This window comes from Ramularia collo-cygni (genome assembly GCF_900074925.1).
Source record: "Ramularia collo-cygni strain URUG2 genome assembly, contig: RCC_scaffold01, whole genome shotgun sequence".
Lineage (NCBI taxonomy): Eukaryota > Fungi > Ascomycota > Dothideomycetes > Mycosphaerellales > Mycosphaerellaceae > Ramularia > Ramularia collo-cygni.
In genome coordinates this window covers 1,802,182-1,824,137 of record NW_019716255.1, presented here as the reverse complement: position 1 = coordinate 1,824,137, position 21,956 = coordinate 1,802,182, and the positions used below count along the sequence as shown (strand labels likewise).

Below are 21,956 nucleotides of genomic sequence, written 5' to 3'. Positions count from 1 at the left end.
AAAGCGTTGACCATTAGCGAACGGTTCGGGAAAGCGTATTCCAATTGAGCGAAGACGCATCGATATTGGATGCGCCTAAAATCCTTCATAATTTTTTAAATCTCTTCATGTCAGCTAGCCATCCTCTTCCTCCCGACCGTGAAAACGCATGAATCATCAATCTTGTTTCACCCCAATCTTCCCGACTCGGCGCAACCCCAACGCGCCTGTGAGAAATACAAGAACCATAAACGCAAACAAGGCCCAGAATACTGCACGATATCCGGCCATGAGGGCAGTAGGGGATGATTTGTCGGATTCATCCGAGGCGGCTGTGATGGATTCGGAAATGACAGAAGTTATCGTCAATCCGATTGACGTGCCGAGCTGCGCACAGGTATTGAATACTGCGCCGCCTAGAGCCTGTGTGCGAGTGGGAAACACGGAAGAGATGATGAGCAGACCGACGGTGAAAAGGATGTTGGTGCATACAAGTTGGAAGACCTGTGGAGTAATGTGTCAGCGAGGCGTTGCGATACATTCAAAAGGATAGGGGGACAAATAGGAGCTTCACGCACCTGTGCTGTGAATGCCATGTACCAGTACGGCCATTGAGGATCGATGAGCGCCATGAGAAGTGGTGATACGGCGGTCAATGCGGCGGAGCTCAATACCACCCATATAACCGACATTCGATTTACAAAGTAACCAGTCGAAATGTTGGTCACAACGGCTGTAATAAGGGCGGGGAGAATGCGCAGTGATGTCCCGAGGGCGGATATCCCTTGGACTTCCTGGAAACTGGTGGTTATCAGAGACAATTCCTGTATAGTGTGAGGTTATATGCTGAAGACTTACAACAAACTGCAGAATAGCTCCATGCTATTACTGACTGCGCTGGCAAAGAGTACCATTATACAAATACTCGTAAAGCTAGGGATACGCCAGAGGGCATTTGGGATGAGGGCTGGACGGTTGTGCTTTACTTGATAATTCATCCACCAGATAAACGCCGGGACCGTGGCTGCACTGACGACCAGTAGCGAAATATTGGATGCGCGTCGAATGCTCTTGATATCGGATGAAAGGATCCTGCCGTTTGTCAACACTTGGTAATCTCACGTCCTACGAGCCGGGGCAAAAACTTACGCCAAGACATACGACAGTGTCGCGATTCCAATGCTCAGAACGATTGTTCCCACCCAATCAATATCGAAAGCTAGCTGCTTCCATATCATGCGTGCAGAWCTTGGCTGAGGATCCCGTGGCAGCACCCAAAAGCCAAAGACACATGAAACAGCAGTAGTAGCCCCGGCAAGGTAGAACGCCGGCCGCCATCCGACAGTATCGACAAACACACCTCCAAGTACCAGACCAAGCAAGAATCCAAGCGGGGCTGAGAATCCCAGACACGAGAACCCGAGATTCCGTGGCCGTCCATGGGCAATATTTGTGGAAATAATGGAGACGGAAGCCGGGACCGCCATGGCGAAGGAAACTCCTTGTAAGCCGCGGAAAGCAATGAGTTCACCTCCAGTTCGTGCCAGACCACAGGCGATAGCACTCGCAACGAGCAGGATATTGGCCGCTAGGATCATAGGTTTCGTACCCACGACATCTGCGATAGATCCCGCCAACATCAAACATGACCCTGCAGTGAGATAGAAGACGGAGGTTGGCCAGAGGAGAAGACCTGCTTCGATTTCTAGGCCCTTGGTCATGGCAGGCAAACCGACCACAATAATTCCATTGCAAAAGCTAGAGAAGAGCTGCAGAAAAATCAATTGGATTATAACAATCGTCGCTCGACTCTTGGATAGGACTGGTGTTGTTTCGTTGTTGTTGTTGTTGTTGTTGTTGTTGTTGTTGTTGTCGACTAACGATACATCAGGCGATGTATCCACTGGCAAAGCAAGACTTTCATCAGATGATGTGGTAATAGGGATGCTGGTACTTTTTGCCCCGGACTTGGACTCGAGGGTTTTCAACTCGAGAACTGTTGTTGTTGCTGTTGTTGTTGTTGCCATGTTCAGGACAGACGGGATTTCGGTGAGCGCGAAGATATTGATCGAAGGAGCAGGATGCAAGGACAAAGAGAGATAAGGCAGCACGGTATATATAACGGATGACTAACAGAGTGGCTCATCAAGCCTTCAGATCATTCTCAAGCTCCGAGTTCGGGTACAAGCGAGCAGACTAGTCGCTAAGAGAGTGTCTGCCAAGTCACCGCCTTGCTAGGAGTACAGACAGGGTAGATATCTACAGTCGCCTTGACCGGTCCAGACAAAGCCTGACTGGCTCCACTTTTTCACTTGTAAAGACGGATTGAATTTTTAGACAAAGAATTATGTCGCACGTTTGCCTGACAATGTACAAAGTGCACGCACCATTACGTGGTAACATAACTCTGGCATCATACTACACATCCAGAACCAAAGTCCACCATACGCACACGCAAAACATCTGAACCCCTCAGGGGCTCACTACCGCTTGCGAATCTATCGAATTTCGCCCAAAGCGACATATTCTCCTCAAACTGCGACCTTCTGACCCTCTTCAATCTTCGCCGTTAAAAACTGACCCTTGACATCCAAAGTACTCGGACTCTTAAACACATCATACTTGGTATCATGCCACTCCTTCGCCGTCCAAGTCTTCCCATCAAAATCCGTGAATTGAGCATCATCATGCATGCGCAGGAAATACGCAATACTATAACGATCCTCCGTTTGTCTTCCAGCGAGGGGAACAACGCGATGCACAATACTCGCCAGCTTCCCTCCGGATAAGAAGCGTAAGAAATCGCCGACATTGACAATCGCATGCTTGGGCCGAGGTTCAAGGAACTCCCATTGCTTCGTTGTGGGAGATAGGAATTGGAGACCCCATTGTTGGGAAAGTACCAAGGTAATGGAACCGATGTCGGTGTGCTTGAGATGGCCTACGTTTGTGGGTGCAGTCGTGTCGTTGTTCTTGGGGTAATGAAGGAGGATAAGCGTGCAGAGGGATGGCTTGGAATCCTCGTGGTTGGTCTCGAATCTTGCTTCGTCGGTGAGGTTTAGTTCGGACGACAGGCGCTCAAGGATCAAACGCGTAATGGCGTGCGCTCGCTTGATGTAGGCAAAGAAGTAGTCTGGTTGTAAGCGGGAAGGAGAGGTAAGGTCTGCTGAACCCTTTAGATATTCTCGACGAGAAAGCTAAGAGGGAGGCCAGAGTCAGCATATTTTGGAACAGCATCAGGGGGTTTGAAAAGGAAAGTATATACCTTGATAGTTTCGTAGCCATCCTTGATTTCTGGCTTGAAACCCTCTTCAGTTCCCACGGGTATATAGCTGGGCAGGTCCATTGGTAATTGACCTGCTGTATTTTGTAGATGTAAACTTACCCATAGTTGTGACTGTTCCGAACATCTTGCAGCTTGACGTCAAGCGGCTGGTCAAAATAATCCTTCATTCTCCCCAGCATCCCTTCCCACTGTGCGCATAGCTCCAAATCGCTGCTTAAATCGAGATAGAAAAATCCTTGACTTTGACAAGCGCTGAGCAATTTCTTGCCTTCCACAGCATCTCCAGTTCGAAGACGCTCAAGAGAGATCGTCGTCAAAGACTTGGAAACGATGATGGAATCGCTGACAGCCATGGTCGAAAATCCGAGGTGGTAGCAATGATAAACTGAATGAGTGAAGGAAATTGGATTGCAAACTGTGCGATGGAGCCATGTAGCTACATAATGACACTGTGTCAAACCGGTGACCTTATAACTCGGCAGGATCAATTCAGCTCCACTGCTTATGAAAAGAGGCCTTTGAGGTGATGGTACGGGATAAAAGCCCTGAGGGAATGAATCTAAATCAAGGTTACATTTTTTGAGTCAACCGAAAAGGGAAAATGTAGATGCAGGGAAGCCGCACATCGCTTACCGAGATGCAGCTACTGCGCGATACAATGCCAGAGTGGAGAAACTCGCCGAATGGATGAAACAGTGGAGCAAAGTGCTTCCTTCCGGGTCTAGGCTGTTGGGAGGGTCTCATGCAGCCAGGAACACCCACTTGTTGGTCTTTCTGGCCCCTGAGTATTTGAACTCTGCCACGCCTTTGTGTATCTTTGGCTTGCGAATGGTTCATCATCTGTCTTTTCGGCAAGAAATATCTGTGGGAAGTGTATGAAATTCTCCAAGGGCGTCCAGATACGCCTTCTGAGTTGTGAGAATGTCAACATCTTCCCGTATTTCTGCATGCAGGAGAATACCCTGTAGATCTAGGCCGGCCTATGCTCTTAGATCCAGCTCCACCTCTTCACCGGTCCAACCGGCATCCCGAAGCTGAGTCGTGGCGCTGTTTTCTAACTAACACGAGGTTTTCCCGGCTTGCGCTGTTGGCACCAACGGCCTGTCTAGTGCCTACATACCCTGCTTAGACCACACTTAGCGGGAACTGTTCCTTTGGGTGTGGATATACATCCAACACATGTGCGAAGCCATTATTGTACAGCCCCTTCTTGAAGTTGCATCGTAGCGACTTTGAAGGAATGTTATCCTTACTGGTGCCGGGCTCGTGAGCTTTCGAGTGTAGCTTTATCGCACACAGTTGGTACAAGCGACAATCTTGAGCCAATGGGGGAATCTTAATGAGTATGCTGTGCTCTATATGAGATTCATGTTGATGGTAAAGTTAGTAATGAATTGGACCAGATAGACAGTTGCTTGATGATAGCGGTCTAAGCTATCGTATGGGATAGGAGATCAAGRGCCTATTGTGGGGATGATCAGAAGCTACACTCGCACCACAGCAACAGCAGGGGTGATACTTACTAGGAGTGACTCCGATGCAGGAAGAGGCTGTAAATAAGAGGAGTGGAGAATATGGTGGAGCTGATGGACAAGCGATGTCCTATCGCCCAGTCAGTGTTAAGCATGACAAGGCGAAGGAATATACGATGTGACATGGTGTAGTCAGTATCAAGCATGACAAGGCGACGGCCTCAGTCAGGCGATGTGGTATGGCCTAGACAAGATCAAGCATGACAAGGCGATGACCTTGCATAGGCGAATACCGGTGAGAACAGGTACGAAGGATTCTGCTTGTATATTAATCACCGCAAGCAAGTTGGACATCAAGACAGCTTGGCTATTTACGCCCTACTTCTCACAACAGCGATACAAAATGATGGTGCGTCAACTACTCCGTCTTCCAGCAACCATGCTAACTAACACAGGGCGAACGACGAATTGAAAGCTTTGAGCACATCGCCCAATTCGAGAAGAGACATGCCCCCATTGTCACCATGTTCAGCGGCGGTCTAGACAGCACATATCTGCTCTTGAGACTCCAACAGCTYGGCTTCACAAATATCCACGCAGTCGCAGTCGACGTTGGGGCTCCCATAGACAAAGCCGAGCTTACAAAATATGCCGCCCATTTCGGTGCGCAATTCAAGTGTCTCGACGGCCGCGAGTTATTCGTCAAGCAAGGCGTTACTTCTGCTATTCGTGCCCACGCCACGTACATGGGAATGTACCCCATCAGCAGCTCGCTGTCCCGTCCGGTCATCGCTCGTCTAGTTGTCGACTACGCCAACCTTTTGAATGCGAGTTTACTGCTACATACTGCAAATCTGTCGCAGAACAGTCTTCCTCGCCTGAACAATAGCATTCGACGCTGCGAGTTCTCTGGGCAGTTCGGCAGCCCATATGTTCTCTCGGCCGTCTCGCGCGAGAGGAAAGCGGAGGAATTGGCTGCTGTCGGACTTACCATCATGTCGGAACGTAAACTGAGTGGTGATGAGAATTTGTGGTGTCGGGAGTTTGAAGATGGTCCAGTGGATGATCCAGAAGATTTCTGCATCCCAGAAAAGGCTTTCGAATGGACGCGATGCTGCAATAACGCGAAGGTCCAAAAGCTCACACTCGACTTTGAAAATGGCAGCCTGGTCTCCATCGACGGAAAAAAGCTCCCCCTCATCGATGCCATCGCACTACTGAACAAGGAGGTGGGAAAATTTGGTCACGGTCGATTTGTCGGACTCGAACCCCTGAGCACCGACGATAAAGTTTTGGAGGTTCGCGAAGCGCCAGCCGCAGCCATCATCATGGACGCACTTCGTCATCTTGAGATCGCCACACTGGATTCGGACACGCTGGAATTAAAGCAAACCCTAGAACAACGATGGGTCCGGGAAGCGGTGTCTGGACACTGGGGAAGCAAGTCACATACCATGTGCGACACCGCCATCGCTTCGGCCTTGCTTGGAGTGGGTGGGAGTGTGACTTATAATATTGATCACATGCGTTTCTTGCCTTGCTCTATTGTCGCGCAGAATCCTCGCTATGTTAGGAACCGGGATGAGTGGGAACACAAACGGTCATTGCTACTGTACGGCAAGCCTTACAACCAAAAGATCCAGGGAAGCAAGCCGAAATCCTTCGACCAACTGGCACAGAGAAAAAGTCTCGGATTGGTGGTATGTCATGTAGTAATGCATATGTGGATGTTTGGCAGCTAACGTGTAGCAGGTATCATCAGCAGTCCAAGGCTTCAACCAAAAGCTTCCTATCAACATCCTGGTGTAAATTAGCACAGAGACCAAAGCCCAAAGCTGTATGCAGCCACCAAAATATCGCCTCATCGTTGGTTAATCTGTACATCGACGGCCGTATTCATCCAGAGAGATCTCAAAAGAAAGCAGAACTAGAGAGATATAGTTCATGTGACTACCTTACCCAATCTAGCTTTGGGTCTTGTCTTGGCATAAGCCGAAAAGAGTAAGGCGATACAAACTATCATCCAATGAAATTGCAATAAGCATCAAAGTTGCAAGGTCGGCTCTTGTATCCATGGTACGAGGTACATGTACAGTGAGCATTCTTGATTGGGTCACATGAGGCTCCCACAGTGCTCATTTTGGTAAGAAAGCTCTCTCGCTGATACCTTTGTCTCCATTCAACACTATCGGGTTCACAAGAAAATCAACACATGCATTCCAAACAACGACTGCCTATGTCCCGTAATCCCATGTCAGCAAATTCCCAACAACTCGTCTGAACTTTCGCTCGAGCGCATCACTACCAAATCCATCCTTCAGACCAGCCTCATTCACCACTCAAAGTTGCCTCAAACTGCTTCCTCATACCAAGAACAGTCTCGAGGTGAGCTTGCTTCAAAGGTTTGCCCTCAAACCTCGCCAAAGTGTACGCTGTGTTGATAGTATTGGACACTTCCCGTCCATTAACCGAATGTCGAACAAGTTCCTTCGACACAACATCCACATCAATATCTCTGTCACTTTCCGGAAGCTTCCTCAGAGCATTCGTCCAGATACGGCGGAGAGATTCTTTTCCAGCCGGCTCATAGCCCAGAGCGAGATGAACGCGGGACTTCATCGCTGCGTCAAACACTTTGACACGATTGGTGGTGAGAAATACAATGCCAGAGAAGTATTCCAAGTGTCGGAGGAAGACTGCGACTATAGCATTGCGATCCGTGTCCTGTTGGCTTAGTCCGGCGGCGCGGGTCTCGAGAAATACATCTGCTTCGTCGAATAGAACGATTGCTTTCCAGGAGGTGGCGAGTCGTAGGACGCTTTTCAGGTTCGCTTCGAACAGAGGCGCAAAGTTGTCTGTGTTGAGTTCTGAGAGGGAGGTGCTCAACAAGGCTCGGTGAGATTCTTCTGCGGCGCATTCGGCAGTCAGAGTTTTGCCTGAGCCTGGAGGGCCTGTGGTATTTTAGCTAGCAACGACAAGAGCATGAATTGTGACTTTTTACCGTGGAGAAGAGCTACGAGACCCTTCCCTTTTTGGTCCATCGCATCACGAGGATTGTCAGGATACCTGTGTGAGTGGACCAGGGCTTGTATCAGATGAATTTGCTGATCTGGAACGACCAATGAGGCGTATGGATCTGGCCTCCATTCAACTTGTTGCAAATATGGTAGGTAGAGGCGTGACCATTGCTTCCGATCCAGCGAGTAACCGATTACGAAAGGCGAACAGAGCGAGAGGTCGCTATCTGTGATTTCGTGAATTTTGACTCCTCTCTGAGTTTTGAAGTCCTACAAAACGAGAGACTCAGATGTTAGCTGAAGCGAGTCGAGCCGAGGCGACAAGACCTACCTCTGCAAAAGTCTTTGGGTCAACGATCACTCGTCCGGTCTCGGTGTATGGGAACCACACATGTTCAAAGGCATCCATGTCTGGGTCGAAAAAGTCCGATGGAGGTGGCTTCAGGTACTGCGCGAAACCGTTGTAGTAGTGGACTGACTTGGCCTTTAGATCCAGATGTTTCTTGCCGCGCTTGACCAGTTCGTCTTGACTCACACAGCTCCCATCGAATTGACACGGACGTACATCAAGATCGTCTATGTCGCCAGGAGTGCCTTGAGGGAAGTTATCCTTCTCGCGGATCTTTGTTATCTCCACTCCTCGGACAACATCTGTGCCATCAAAAAATGTGAACGACTGGTGGACTTCAAGGAATTTGCCATCGCATTTAGATTCAGAGTACGCAGTCTTGATGAGTTTCAGCTGCCAAGGATGACCTTGGACGTCCGTGATGACGATCTCTCCCGGCTTGAAGATGGTCCACACGCTGTCGAAATCGATCTGGCCCTTGTCGACCATGGCAAGAATTCTGCGTTTTTCTGGACCCATCGAAACATCCATAAACTCGCAAAGGATATCGAGATGCTTGCGGGCGACGGCGTCTTCAAGATTGTCCCTGTACTTGAAAAGGGAATCCCAGTGATGGTAAAGTCCTTTGAAAGGGCTGATCATCTCGAACGGGTTGGAAAAGTCGACCGGTATCGTTGGGTAGGATACTATCACTTCTCTAAAGGCCTTTAAGATGTGTGGGGAATTGATCTTGAGCTTGGTCTTATCGTATACGTGTTTGTCGTTGAACACCTGGATGACGACCAGGGCGAAAGGGTCGTCGAACTCGTGAAGGCCATTGTATAGATCGAGAGAAGAAACTTCCACTGTTTCGGCGCCGCCCTTGGATGTATATCGTTCTCTCCAGATCTTGAGTTCGCTCTTGGATCCGGTTTCTTCCTTGGCCGGTTCACCCATGGTGAATGATTTAACTTGAGTGAACAAAGGCAGTGTTTTGGGGGGATGGCTTACTGTGTTTTATATGAGGCATGCGTCAAATATTCCGCGTGCATACGTACACAGCCCACTCGCGGTGACCGGACTCGACGAAAGTTTGAGGCGGTGACGTGGAGCGCTGGCCAAAAGTCGTGTGCTTGGTATATCTCAAGTGAATGTGTCACGCAAAACACAGCATTATGATGTATCTTTGAGTACTCACCTCCGTTTCTATGCTGATCGTAGTACTCCAGTATGCTGGCAACCCTTGCTCTCTCGGGGAGCGCTAACACGCAAAGGAGCCTCTCCGTCCCTTCACGTCGCTAATACACGATCTCTGCTCGACAAGTACTGTACCAGTCGAGCAATGTACCGTGCCAATAAGAATCAATGCTAAACTAGCTGCGTGAGATTTCGCGAATCGAATCGAAGGGAGGCCGCTTCCTCGGGTCGGGTAGCATGCATGCTAACAGCGTCTCGACGCACCGGAATGTGAAAATATAGGTGACTAGCAAGCGAGCCGACACGCCTCAAAGTGAGAGACTTGCTCGCAGCTGATTTGGCCGAAGATCTCGCTCAGCCGTAGTCCWCTTGGCCGCAATTTTGCCCTCTGATGCGTCGAGACCAAAAAAAGATGGACCTTCTGGCAGACCATCCGCTGACAGTTCATGCTCTCCTCGCAGTCGATGATCAGCGGCGAAAGTCGTGGACTGCGGACAGATGGCGGAACACTCCAAAACCTCTGGAGAGGGTTGCGTGGACGGAGATTCGTCTTTATGGGTCATATTTTCTCATTTCCGACGTCAGCACCCTTTAGGGCTAGCTGCGGCTTCGTGTCTTCGGCAGAATGCCGAAGGAAGTGGGGCCGACGACGATATCCATGCCACCGATCATCTTAGACCACTTCTCCAAACATCAAAGGCCGAAAGAAAAGCGCGGGAAGTCCCATCACCATGAGGACGCCAGGAATATCCCACCGGTTCGGAAATCTCATCCTCATATGCAGGACAACCGCGTACCACGACGCGTCCAGTTCTCCAGCTGTGACAATTGCCGACGCGCTCGCGTCGCATGCGACGCCGGACGGAATGATCTCGACTCCCAAAGTTGCACGAGGTGCTACAACCGGGGGAGAGAATGCACCTTTGAGGCGCGTCTCCACCCTCTCCGCCCCGCCCCGCCCGAGCGACCTTGACTGCTGACATCAGAATAGTGGAGAACGCAGGTGAAAAGTGCAAGAGGCAAACGTGCACGCACAGGGAGTCCATGTGGAGAACAACCGCATTCCCCTGAAAAGCGTTCCCCGCACCCCTCGTCTGAAGACACGACCGGGAAGGCTCACGCACAGAGCGATGCCTCTATGCCGACCAAGGAGCAATGTTCTCTGCTACATCAACTCTACCTCAGCACATGGGAAACCGTCTTTGGGAATTGGATGTCGAGATATGGCTGTCCTTTCATGTCAGTCTGCCTTGCCCTCTGCCTCACTCCCATCTAATATTCTCAGGTTCGGTGATGAAAATGTTCCCGAGCTGTCCGTCAGTATATCTGCGCTGTGCGTTCAACTGGACTCCTGGATGATCACAGCAACCGAAACATCAAGTCCAAAGCCCTACACCAGGGTTGTGAAGCTGGCCAGCGACGACGAGAGGGAGAGCAAGATTCGCCAGTCCTTGGATCTGGCAATCTGGTCTTATGCAGCGAGGTGGCTGCCCCTGTTTCCTTCGGCGACCGCCAATGGGCCTGATGCCCAAGCAATTGCCAGGAAACTATGGAGAGAAGCTCGCGTTGATATGCTTCGTGTCATAAATCGACCATGCTATCGGTCAATGCTCACTTTGTACCTCTTTGGCTTTACTCCAATACCCGACGGAATAACAGACGAAGAAGAGCTGGACGGTGTCACTGCCCAAGTCTGCATCCAAGCTGCATTGCAACAGGTCTACTCTTTACGAGTCCGCCAAAAGAGCATCCAGTTCTCCGGATCCAAGTTTTCCCCCACCGTGATGACCAGGACTTTTACGTCCAGTCCTGACCGCAGCTTCATCATTGCGGAGAATATCGTCCACTGGGCTACTTTGACGTTCGATACTTCGGCATCACTGACACTGAGTTCGAGACCGATGTTATCGTCTGGCATCTTAAGTTACACAGATCTCTCTTGGTCCCTTGTCAAGTCATGTGCAGAGCTCTTCCATGCAATGACCCAAGAGTGGCATGCGATAGGTCTTCCCATGACGGACGCTCAGGCAAGCCAGGTCACGGCATCTGGAAATGCGTTCAAGTTACTCCTGTGGAAGCTGTGTGCAGTATTCCGAGAGGCTTTGAGGGACGGGCATGATGAAGCAGTGGTGAACAAGATACATGGGACGATACTTGACGCGATAGATCAGTTTAACAGAACCTACAGAACTCCGTTGGACGCATGCTATCGGAGGATGTCAGCATTCAGCCAGGAGACCAAGCTACGTTACCGTGAGTCCTCTTCTTAAGACCAGAATTGCTCGCTGATTTGCTGACTGTTTAGACGACCTTGAACTCCACATCACCTTGGCAATCCTCCTCATGACTGATGCAGTTGAAACACAGCATTCGAACCTGCTCACGCCACTCATAGATGCTCGAACGAATGCCGAACTTCACGGATTCAAGGCTCTAGTTTTTGGACAGGAAACCATGTACAGCCTACGCCACGGTTCAGGTCCGCCCTCAGATCCGCGATCTACTGATGAGGTCAATGAGGTTGTTAGTGTTCCTCTGCTGTCAATCGACCCGTATCCGCATCACGCTGTCGCTTCAGTCCAGCTCTTGCGCCGAGCTATTGATCGAGATCTCGCCACGAACAAGTTGGATGAAGAAGCCCACGCCAAGTTACTTGCTGTCTTGGCGCGGACGTTGGAGCTTCTCCCAGATAGTTCAAAGTCCGTCCAAGCCGCAAGGAAACAAGCCTTATCTCAAAACGCGGAAGGATAGACATTTCGGGGTCTGTCCATCGGCACGACGTCTGCGGTAGTCAAGTGCGATGGTTTAGTCGTGTGGTGACCCACTTGAAGCGGTCTCGCTACTCCAGCTACTCCAGTTCTACAGCCCGGCTGGGGAATTGGTGGGGAAAGTCGATACATGGCGCTCGGCTACACCCGGCCAAGCCCGATTTCTTTCCGATATCGACCGTACTGCAGTYGGAATCCTCGCTAAGACGAGGCGCAGCGCATGATCATCAAAACATTTAAGGTCTGCCAGTGCCTCGACAATTGGCACATCCCCCAATAGACCTCAGGACGATACCGCAGGCAGTTGCACTTTACATGCTGTTGTACTGTCACGATAACTTGAATGCAATGCACCTGTCCATGATCAACACGCAGTGCACATCAATCAATCAAACTCACCTCTCGTGGCAATACGGCACAGAAGATCACATCCACTATGGCATACCCAGCAGTCCTCGGAGAGTTGGGAGAGTTTGTCGATACACTGAACTGGTTGCAAATCACCCACGAAGAACGATGCCTACTGGAAGAAATCATGCACCCTGAGAGGTCCATGAATACCTCATCTCACGCAACCACAAGTACAATTCAACAAAACCCACGTCTGGAAACAGTCCCAGCCCATACGAGCCATTTCAGCTGTGACGAAACTCCCGACAGACGCCGGGGTAACCACACACGGACTAGAGGCATTGAAGCACATGGTGGTCAAGGAAGACTTCCCATTAAACATCGACGCCGCAACTTGGCAAGCAAGCGAGCGAAGGCCGCCGGCACTATTGACCCAAAGAACATCTACGAGTCCGCTGAGGGTGGTCATGATGCCTTTGTAGTCCCTTGGCAAAGCTCGGATCTGCCTCTGACGGGCAGTAAAGGGGGCTTTGAGAAGTCAACACACGATGATGCTGGTGAGGGAGACATGCAAAACGGCTCGTCTTCTGTCTCGGACTATTCGGTTTCGGGCGAAAGCTGTACTGAACAAGTCGACTGTTCTCACGACTACATCAAGATACCGTGGTGCGAAGATGGTGATTGAACATGTTCCGGGACAAGATGTCACGGTCAGAAGATCTTGGGGTACTTACAGCTCCTCGTCCTTCCGGTCACGAGTGTGTTTGCAGTCTTGTGGACAGCTTTGACGGTCACAGATGACGAGGCGAAGCATGTCGAGCAGGATTCTAGACTTGTGACACATCAGACACCCAAAAAAAAACCATTCAAACTTCTGCTCTGTCTCCACTTTCTCATCATTTCTACTCTGAACATCACATACCAGCAATCATGACCATGAAGGCAAAGCAGACAATCAGTCTTCAAGGTCAGCACGATGACATTCGAACATCCGCCAATTCGTGAGTGCTAACGCCCGGGAAGAGAAACTTCGAGCGCGACTCCGCAAAGAGATTCCCGTATCAAAGGAGCGAAAAGTAACATGGAAACTGGAGAATCTCGCCGCAGAAGCACAGGCGTTGCATATCGAAGGCAAGGACATACGTGCACATGTCGAAACAATCACCAGTCGAGTTGCGACCACTCTTCCGCCCTCATCACCTCCGCCAAATCGGGAGCCATTGTTCCGTGCTGACGGTCAGACAGCGCCGCCGAGCCAGTAAGTTTCAGACTTATTCTCCTTATGATATCCTCAAGCTCTACACGCATGATGGCTATATGGTCTTGTATCCGGTGGATAAACACTTCACAAAGGGAATCTCTATTCGAAGAAAGGGTTGCTGATCCCTTCCTTCCCCATACACAGATATGAAGCCGAACTCAAAGCCTACAATAATCTCCTGCAAGACTGGCAAGTCCACCAAAAAGACATCAAGAATTTCGGAAAGCGAGTCGATCGATTTGCAATAGCTTTGAAGACTTTGAAGAAGAGATATGGTTCTTCTGGGTCTGGCAAGGCCTTTTGCGATACAGACCATCAACTTGAGAGTTCGGGCAATGCTCTTCATAATCTTCAGGAGCAGAGGGGGGATATCGAGACGGCTGTGGCGAAGATTCGGCTGCCTGTTGAGAAGACGAGAAGGTGATGGATATGAATGCTGTTGATGTGTTGCTTCGGGATGAGGTCCATACATCTGACGGTTGTCAATTATGTGTCCCACTTGTAATACGTTCATCCAACCACTGAGAGACTTTCATCAGTTCACACTATGAAGTCCTGAGGGTACTCTCCCGCATTGTAAATCATGACCTTTGCAAGCTAGTTTGCAACTGTCTGAGTCTGTCGGTGAAGCATTGCTTTCGCCGGTCAAGCTTCGACGCTGAGCAGAGAGAGGCGGCAAATTCTGGGGGCCTGCGGTTCGATGCGATACAACGCCTCTTTAGAGAAGCTTTCGGCGACACCTTTGTGCTTCCTGGCCTCCTGAGTCCAATAGCGTATCGTACTGCTAAGATCATGGTCGTGCAGGCTGCTCATGAGAGGCTATTCTCACCCAACGCGTATGAACATGTTGCCTAAAGTACAGACTTCTCATTTTCTTCCGCCTCCACTTCCGCCACAGCCTCCTCATCCACAACCTGTATCGCGACAGCACACGTTACCGGAGCACCAGCCGTCACTCCACTGATACCCCAGACTTGACTACCCAGATTCCTTGCCACTAGGCTGAAGATTGTGACACTCATAAACGGACTTATACATCGATTGATGCAAAATCCGCATGCCAATTTGAACAATTTATCGCGTAGATGATCATTGAGGAATATGACGGCGAACGCAAACCAGAAGCTGGGTGTGAAAGATACGAAGATCAGAGGTAGGAGCTGTATGATGTCGAAGTGTGTGATGACGCCTTTGAGGAAGAGGGCCGTGTTGAAAACCCGGAAATAGACCATTGTGAGGCGAAGAATCTCCATCGCAGCTCCAATCCGGGTCACGGTGTTCATGTTTCGGCCTGCAAAGTAGAAGAAGTTGTTTGCATACGCGTTGCTACCCCATCTCCTCCTCTGACTGAGGTAGTGCTTCAGGCTTTGTGGTGCTACTGTCTCACTCCCTGCTTCTGGTACGAAGAGGGTGTGTAGATACGGTGCTTGAGATAGCATGCAGTAGGTCAAGCGTCGATCGGTTCCCAGGTATTGGACTTGATGCCGCAAGACGGGGAGGCTGGTGACAGGCTCGGCGTATTTCTCGATCGCTCCAGCCRTCTCTCTTCGCACCACAATCATAGTGATACATCCGGGCAAGCAGGTGACCTTGCCATTGTAATGCTCGGCTCCTCGACGGACAATCTGCCCAAAGCAGTACTGGAATTGTTGATACAGATTCCAGACCGACCATTCCAATCCAGGCTCATACTCTACAAACACAAAGCCACAAGCTGCAATGGCATTCGTATCAGCGAGACAGGCATCTGCCAGCTTTCTCAGGGCCCCTTTGTGTATGGTGCTATCGGCGTCTGTGCAGAACACGAGATCAAAGCCTGGAAAGTCATCATTCCCCGTTAACTCTGGGAGTACAGAAGTCCAGAGCTCTTCTCGCAGAGCTCGGACACCAGCATGCATATTCTCACGAGGGTAGTTGAATAAATCGTGGCATAAAATCAGTGAGTCTTTCTTGCCGGCGTTTGGGCTCTTCTCGATGCATAGAGTCGGTATGTCGTCGACAAAGCCAGCGTCGATCTGTAGGGTTGCGATCTTCCATTTTAGAGAAACGTACTTCCGAGAGAACGAGGCAACGACTCTTGTCATATGCGATTTGATGGGCCGATGTTTACCATCTAGTACTATGCACATCACCTGCCGATGACCGCCCGTGCCGTTGTCTCTGAGAGAGAACAAGGTCTTCACAATCTGTTCTTCTGATTCTGAGTATGCCGGAATGAGGCTCAAGATCCAGGAAGCCTTGGTTGAAGCCTCGGTTGGCCACCAAATCCGCTTCACACGAGAGTGCAGGCGACAGAAGATCTGCACCCAAACAGATAGAAAGTCTTTGGCCTTGAAGAACAGAATAACGGCCAGTACCCTGCAACTTAATTCAACACTCGCACACGATCATCAGTGAATTGAACATACCAAGCTCCAGAGTTACCAGTGGCACTCGCAACGATGCAGGCAGTGTTGAGTCCCAATACCACCAGTGTGAATGCCGTACGCTGGACTCGCAGCTCCCGTTTGGTCAAGCTTCTGGCCGGGTTGGAGGGCCCATCCGGGTCGTCAGGACCCTTTTCGACATCGAGATCAAAAGCTGCTATGCTCGGCACGGAGTAAAGCGTCGCAATCTCCTCTGCAGTGGGTGAGAAGATACCCTCAGTCATTTTGGCCAAGACCGACTGCTTTCGATCGCTGCCGAAGATGGTTTCCCACGAGTGCGACGCTCTCCTGCCAAGATTAGTGGGAAGAGACAGTCGTGAGCTTTTCCTTCGTCTCCGTTCAAACATGTCAGGCGTCCAGGAAACGGCACGCCGCGTAGCTCCTTTGGATTGAGCAGGTCGATTCTGTAGGCTTGCGGTCCGTATGGGATCTGCCGGAAAGAAGGACGCAAAATCATGTTGATCGATACCAGCAGCCCTCAAGCCAACATCTTGTGGCATCAGTACGTCGATAGGATCAACATATTGCGGGTTGAAATGGGATAGTGATTGCGGTCTATCCCTATATGACTGTCTGCGTTTGGCTGATGGCGAGACTCGCGTCCATGAAGATGGATGTGCCCAGCTGGAAGGGCGCTCTACCACGGTCTGATTTGCGGCGTGATGCCGATCTCCAGCTCGTCTTCCATACAGTGTCGGCTCTACAGAAGACTTGACATCAGGCGCATGCGATGAAAGCCTTCGGTCAGGCCGTGGTGCATGATCATCTGTCGATGCATATGAGATCTGAGCAAAACTGACGGATTGCCTTCTGTTGGAGACCTGCTGTCCCGTGCGAGATGTTGCATGTGCATTGTGGGTGCTCGTTTGACTTCCGAGGCGACTTTCAAAGGGCACAATCGGAAGTGACCAGTTGGGGCACGCATTCTCGAATGATGGTCTATTTCTTACGTGACGCTGAACTCCTCGTGGGACTGTCGGGCGACTAAAATTTGGTGCTGATGATCGACGCCCTTCAAACTGCATGGCTTCCTTGGACAAAGCCCAAGGAGGCGTAGACCTCGATGATGTTGATTCTTGAGGCAGTCAAGCAAGGGGGCGGGAAGCGCAATGGAGAATGCCATCTCGGCGTGCCGCCGAAATCGCAATGTACACGCCGCCGGTGTTGAAAGACGTCTCTCAGTAAAGCTGCCATTTCCAATTACTTTGGCTGGCGAATGACGGGCATGACAGGACAGGCCTTGGATGAAGTCGAGGAGGGAAGATGAGAAGGTTCACATGATCAGCGCCAAGGTAACCGCAAAACTCATAATTTCAATAAATACAGGGCTATCAAAACCACGTCACTTTATCAACGTTTAATCTCTTCACGACCGTCCAGTCAACCTGGTCCTGTTTAATACAGACAACAACACGGTCAAATGCAGCGTCGACACTCTCGGCATCATAAGCATCGTTTTCCAGCTTTCGGACACCTGGAACACGGTCTTGCTCCACCAAGGGATCATAGAAGGCCACCTCTTCGCATCCCAGAGACTTCAACTCTTCTGCAAAAGCCACTCCAGGAGAACAGTCCACCACTTTTTCCCCGGGTTTGAAGCCCACTCCAATGACAAGCACCCGCGGTAGGACTTCCGACGTGGCCAGGAATTTCTTTGCGGCGACACGAGGACGAGCCCAGGTAGCATCTGTAGCACATCGAAGCAACGGAAGCTCGTTATTAGCCATGAGGTAGAAAGGGTTGATAGGTATGCAATGGCCTCCAACTCCTAGACCTGGTTTGAAAGACTGGAAGCCGAAAGGTTTGGTCGCTGCGGCTGCCACTACCTCATCAATGTCGATGCCCTTGGCCACACATGCGTCCGCAACCTCATTCACAAACGCACAATTCACCATTCGATAACAGTTCTCAAAGAGCTTTGTCATCTCGGCAACTTCCGGGCTGGGAACCGGAACCACAGTTGCAAAGGCTTGCGAGTAGATTCGATTGATACTGATCAACGCTGGCGCAGACAGCGCGGATATAATCTTCGGGATGTCCCTAGCTGGAGGCTGTGTTCTTCCTGGGTCGACTCTTTCGGGAGACATTCCACAATGGAACTTGTTACTGAACGGATGGAGGAGTGTACGAGTCATGCCAACCGAGACACTCGACTCGATGACAATGGTGGATCCTGGACGTGCGTGGCTGGTGACCATAGCAATCGCACGTAGAAGATGATCTGTATTGATCGACTTGTCTGGACGTAGCAAGGTTGGTACAGAGATACAAAAGTGCGTTGCCTTTGAGAGAACATCTTGAGATGCCGAGAGCTGAACGTTTTTGAGCGAAGCGAAAGAGTCGCGAAGATAATCTAGGCGGGCTTCTGAGATGTCGAAGCCAATCGATGGGAAAACGGAGCCGAACTCGTGCAGCAAGATCTCGCCGACATAACCAACGCCTACGATGCAGACCAAAGGTTCTTCTTCAGCAGTGACGATTCCGCCACTCGTTTGAGAGTTCTGTTGCACGGACGCTTGGTTAACAGCTATACTTGAGGTTAGCTGAGGATCAAGCGCAGAGTCCGATTTTACTCACATGCTCATCAAGCTCATGTCCAGAGCAGATGAACGACGGCGTTGGCCAAACAACTTGGCAGTACCGAGTGTCTCTGCGGGATCGATGTGTGAAATCAACGTGGGGTTGCTGGTGAGTGCCATCATCTTGTACGGATGTGCCGACTTGGAGTCGCACGAAAAGCGGTCAAGTCGAAGTTGAAGTTGATGTTTCTAGGCAGACTGAGTACTCTGGATGGCGGTGCAGCTGCTCACGTCTCAGCTTAAGTAGCCGCTGAGAAAACAACTGGCCACGCAGGCCGCACACTTTCACCCAGGCATAAAGAGTACTCGACCGCCGGTCCTGGCTCCTCTCCTACTGGGAATAAAGCTGATGGAGTTACAATGGCGATTCCATCCATTAGAACGTTCGCTCCCCCGCGAGTTGCTTCGCAGTGTCTCTTTGATGCAGACAGATGCAGTCGACCTGAAGAAACTGTGACTTCCAGAACCTGGTCGGGGAGGATTTCTTGGTGCGTGGAGCCGGGAGACTTCTTCGTCTTTCACATACACGCCCAAGATGGGCTGTGCACCGTCTTACGAGAAGTCGTAGGTCCGAGGTCTACGTCCCGATCTGGCATAAGAACAACCCGACAGAGTGGGTTTCTCCAAAAGCCGCCTTTGTCCGCGCTTGTCGTCATCTAAGATTGCCGACCTCCTCGTCTTTATACACGCGCTCAAAGATCGGCTTAGCACAGTCTCACAAGAAGTAGCAGGCCGCGGGCCTCGGGCCTACGTCCCAATCTGGCATATGGACAACCCAACAGGCGGTTTCCTCCAAAATTTGCCTTTGTCTGCGCTTGTTGTCGTCAAAGATTGCCACGCTTTTCGCTAACAAGTGGACAAGCAAAACAGCGACTGGGACYTTTCGCCATGACGAACGAAGCTTCTCCTCCCTTTGTCTGCTCGGCCAAGTGTTTGCATTGGGAGTCTGCACCTCGTCGTTCCAACAACAATCCGGGTGGAGTAGACAAGCGTTCTCGGTCTGGCTTTCAGAGGTCTTTGCCCAAGTATTGAGACCCGCGTGGAACCTCCACCACCTGACACCTGTGCCTTTCGACCCGTATGGACTTACTTCTCTTTTGATCGATGTTGACTTCTTGCCCGACGCAGGATACCTTGCAACCAACAACGACATGATCCAGCAGGGGCAATCAGGAACAGGGGGATGTTGTGATATGGTGCCAGGCTGAATACGTAGGAAAGCCTGTACATCTCGGCGTCTATCTTTCTAATGCTCCCAGGGAATAGGTAATGAAGTCCTCCTCTCATCGGCCCCTCTACACAGAATTCTTCGCCATGACCCGCACCGGATGTGCTTCTGTATTGTAAACAAACTGATTGGTCTTGTTTTCCCCATGCTGAACATTCCAGATTCCGTCCTTGGGTGACTGAATCATAAATTGATACTTCAGTACCTCCGCCAGTAAGAAGCTTGACATGATATTACCAGTGCCGTTGCCGTCCGCGACGAGTACGTTCTTAATGTTGGCGAAGCCCGACCCAACACGCGTGGTCTCATTCTGAGCGATCAGATATGCCCATGAAACATCTCTCCAGTACTGATCGCCGGTAGTTTGATAGGCGTAGTACCACGACTCGACCGCTTCTGGGGTGAGCCCGTTGGAAAAGTACAAGTTGCTAGGAATGAAGAATCCAGCTTCGTTGTAGACATCCGTTTGGTTTGTGAAATTGGATGCTAGTAGTCCCTCGTCCCAGGAGTAGAGCGTCGGACCAATCCCACTCGCTGTGCTCCTGTATCCATTGGCGCAAAACTCGCTGAACAATAGACCGTATTTGAGGTACTGATCATTATTTAAGACGGTCGAACCTAGGAGGAAATTCCCACCAATGAAGCACGCCAGCTGCTCTGAGTATGGGACAACTTCTGTACCGTTGAAAGCTCCGGCCATGACGAGATCGGAGCGACTGCCAGGACTGCTAAGAAGATGGGCGATTGTTGAGTCTGCGGCGCTCTGCCATCGCTTGCTGTAATTTCCATATCTCTCCGGGTCGTAAACGTACATCTTGATGAGGTACTCATAAGCCGAGTCATTACCTGACGTCCAGCCACCATATTTGTCGAGGATCTCTCCGGTGGAAACGCTGAAAGTTCCACCTGTAAGGCCGGGCCAGATCTCAGGGCCCTTGAACCAATACGACTCCGCCCTTTGTGCCAGCAGCCCATACTCTGGGTTGCCTGCTTTACGTTAGCCATGATCTCGCGAGGTCATATGTCTCGGTAAGAATTGGAGAACCTCCATACCTGTGAGATCAGATAGTCGCTGCCATTCGAGCACCAATGTCCCAATCTCAGCAAGACCAGCTGTGAAGTCTCCATTGTCATCGCGAGACTCGTCGGTAAATGTCCGGTTGTCGATGTAGATGGAGTTCTTCGGCAGACCAGAAGGCGTGTTGAAAGCGAATTTGATCGTGTCGGCCAGACTTACTGCCTGCTTGAGCAGCGCGTCAACCTTGTCGTCTTCGAATCCGAGATGGGAAAAGGGTCCTTTGAGTAGGTCGTATGCTGCCAGCAAGCCTCCGAGGTAGCGAATGTTCGTCTCGAACAGACTGGTCGAGGCCAGCGTTGGGGAGTTGTTCTTGGTGAAGTCCACCGTGGTGATGAATTCGAGGATGATTTGGACGATGTCTTTTTGTTCCATAATGATGGCCGTGTCCAGCGCATCGACAGCCGTCATGCCCCATCCGTTCCTGCCATCGGTGAAGCTGWTGTTCTTCGGGCGCAATTCATCATGGGGGAAGGCATAGTTGTAATAGCCGTTCCAAGCAAACCGGAACATCTCCACAACAGCATCGGCGCGGAACTGCTGGTCGTTCGGATATGATGTGTAGTCCCAATTCTTACCGCACTGCTTTGGGTAGGCCTGGTCTCTGCAGTTTCCACCTATGTCGTGGGCCCGCTTCAGGACATGCTGATGCTTCGACTGTGCTTGCGATGTGCCAACGAGAGCAGCGACGGCGAGCACCGTCAAGGATAATTTCGCGAACATCCTGTCCAATCGAAAGGCCGGCGTGATGCGGCCGGTAGTGATGGAGAAATGGATGTCGGAGAGGACATTATTTAGAAGCGATCTTTTGAGGTGATGAAAGACCAGCGGGAGCACCTACCTGTACCTCTCCAGTCCCATATCCGTGAACACATGCCTGCAGCAGCTACCCTGGTCAATGGGAAAGGGCCATCCAATCTCCGCCAAAATCCGTCAACGTGGTCTRCAGGAACATGAATCGTGAATTTCGTCACGTCTACAGCCTCGTC

General features: G+C 50.7%; 10 protein-coding genes; 4 read left to right on the top strand and 6 right to left on the bottom strand.

The window, feature by feature from the left end:
• Positions 1 to 156: 156 nt before the first annotated feature.
• RCC_00669 (related to aminotriazole resistance protein) lies at positions 157 to 2,006 on the bottom strand (the record flags this gene model as incomplete). XM_023765827.1 has 4 exons in its annotated part: positions 157 to 483; positions 558 to 780; positions 838 to 1,071; positions 1,129 to 2,006. The coding sequence occupies 4 exons, from the start codon at positions 2,004 to 2,006 to the stop codon at positions 157 to 159; spliced, it is 1,662 nt and encodes a 553-aa protein (XP_023621595.1).
• Positions 2,007 to 2,510: 504 nt separating this feature from the next.
• On the bottom strand, positions 2,511 to 3,618 carry RCC_00668 (related to gibberellin 20-oxidase; the record flags this gene model as incomplete). XM_023765826.1 has 3 exons in its annotated part: positions 2,511 to 3,176; positions 3,245 to 3,311; positions 3,365 to 3,618. The coding sequence occupies 3 exons, from the start codon at positions 3,616 to 3,618 to the stop codon at positions 2,511 to 2,513; spliced, it is 987 nt and encodes a 328-aa protein (XP_023621594.1).
• A 1,522-nt stretch (positions 3,619 to 5,140) lies between these two features.
• On the top strand, positions 5,141 to 6,546 carry RCC_12208 (probable arginosuccinate synthetase; the record flags this gene model as incomplete). XM_023765825.1 has 3 exons in its annotated part: positions 5,141 to 5,146; positions 5,193 to 6,437; positions 6,490 to 6,546. 3 exons carry the CDS (start codon positions 5,141 to 5,143, stop codon positions 6,544 to 6,546), a joined length of 1,308 nt encoding a protein of 435 aa, XP_023621593.1.
• Positions 6,547 to 7,065: 519 nt separating this feature from the next.
• Positions 7,066 to 9,039, bottom strand: RCC_00666 (related to TOB3 (member of AAA-ATPase family); the record flags this gene model as incomplete). XM_023765824.1 has 3 exons in its annotated part: positions 7,066 to 7,688; positions 7,739 to 8,024; positions 8,086 to 9,039. 3 exons carry the CDS (start codon positions 9,037 to 9,039, stop codon positions 7,066 to 7,068), a joined length of 1,863 nt encoding a protein of 620 aa, XP_023621592.1.
• Positions 9,040 to 10,417: 1,378 nt separating this feature from the next.
• RCC_12177 (uncharacterized protein) lies at positions 10,418 to 12,030 on the top strand (the record flags this gene model as incomplete). XM_023765823.1 has 3 exons in its annotated part: positions 10,418 to 10,518; positions 10,565 to 11,532; positions 11,585 to 12,030. The coding sequence occupies 3 exons, from the start codon at positions 10,418 to 10,420 to the stop codon at positions 12,028 to 12,030; spliced, it is 1,515 nt and encodes a 504-aa protein (XP_023621591.1).
• Positions 12,031 to 12,483: 453 nt separating this feature from the next.
• RCC_12231 (uncharacterized protein) lies at positions 12,484 to 13,083 on the top strand (the record flags this gene model as incomplete). The annotated part of the gene is made up of 1 exon (XM_023765822.1): positions 12,484 to 13,083. One exon carries the CDS (start codon positions 12,484 to 12,486, stop codon positions 13,081 to 13,083), a length of 600 nt encoding a protein of 199 aa, XP_023621590.1.
• Positions 13,084 to 13,328: 245 nt separating this feature from the next.
• RCC_00664 (uncharacterized protein) lies at positions 13,329 to 14,083 on the top strand (the record flags this gene model as incomplete). XM_023765821.1 has 3 exons in its annotated part: positions 13,329 to 13,365; positions 13,422 to 13,656; positions 13,804 to 14,083. 3 exons carry the CDS (start codon positions 13,329 to 13,331, stop codon positions 14,081 to 14,083), a joined length of 552 nt encoding a protein of 183 aa, XP_023621589.1.
• A 427-nt stretch (positions 14,084 to 14,510) lies between these two features.
• RCC_12203 (related to chitin synthase) lies at positions 14,511 to 16,309 on the bottom strand (the record flags this gene model as incomplete). XM_023765820.1 has 2 exons in its annotated part: positions 14,511 to 16,017; positions 16,068 to 16,309. 2 exons carry the CDS (start codon positions 16,307 to 16,309, stop codon positions 14,511 to 14,513), a joined length of 1,749 nt encoding a protein of 582 aa, XP_023621588.1.
• Positions 16,310 to 17,416: 1,107 nt separating this feature from the next.
• RCC_12230 (related to UDP-N-acetyl-D-mannosamine 6-dehydrogenase) lies at positions 17,417 to 18,283 on the bottom strand (the record flags this gene model as incomplete). Its single annotated transcript, XM_023765819.1, has 1 exon — positions 17,417 to 18,283. The coding sequence occupies one exon, from the start codon at positions 18,281 to 18,283 to the stop codon at positions 17,417 to 17,419; it is 867 nt and encodes a 288-aa protein (XP_023621587.1).
• Positions 18,284 to 19,959: 1,676 nt separating this feature from the next.
• RCC_00662 (related to class I alpha-mannosidase 1B) lies at positions 19,960 to 21,690 on the bottom strand (the record flags this gene model as incomplete). XM_023765818.1 has 2 exons in its annotated part: positions 19,960 to 20,879; positions 20,946 to 21,690. 2 exons carry the CDS (start codon positions 21,688 to 21,690, stop codon positions 19,960 to 19,962), a joined length of 1,665 nt encoding a protein of 554 aa, XP_023621586.1.
• Positions 21,691 to 21,956: the final 266 nt, after the last annotated feature.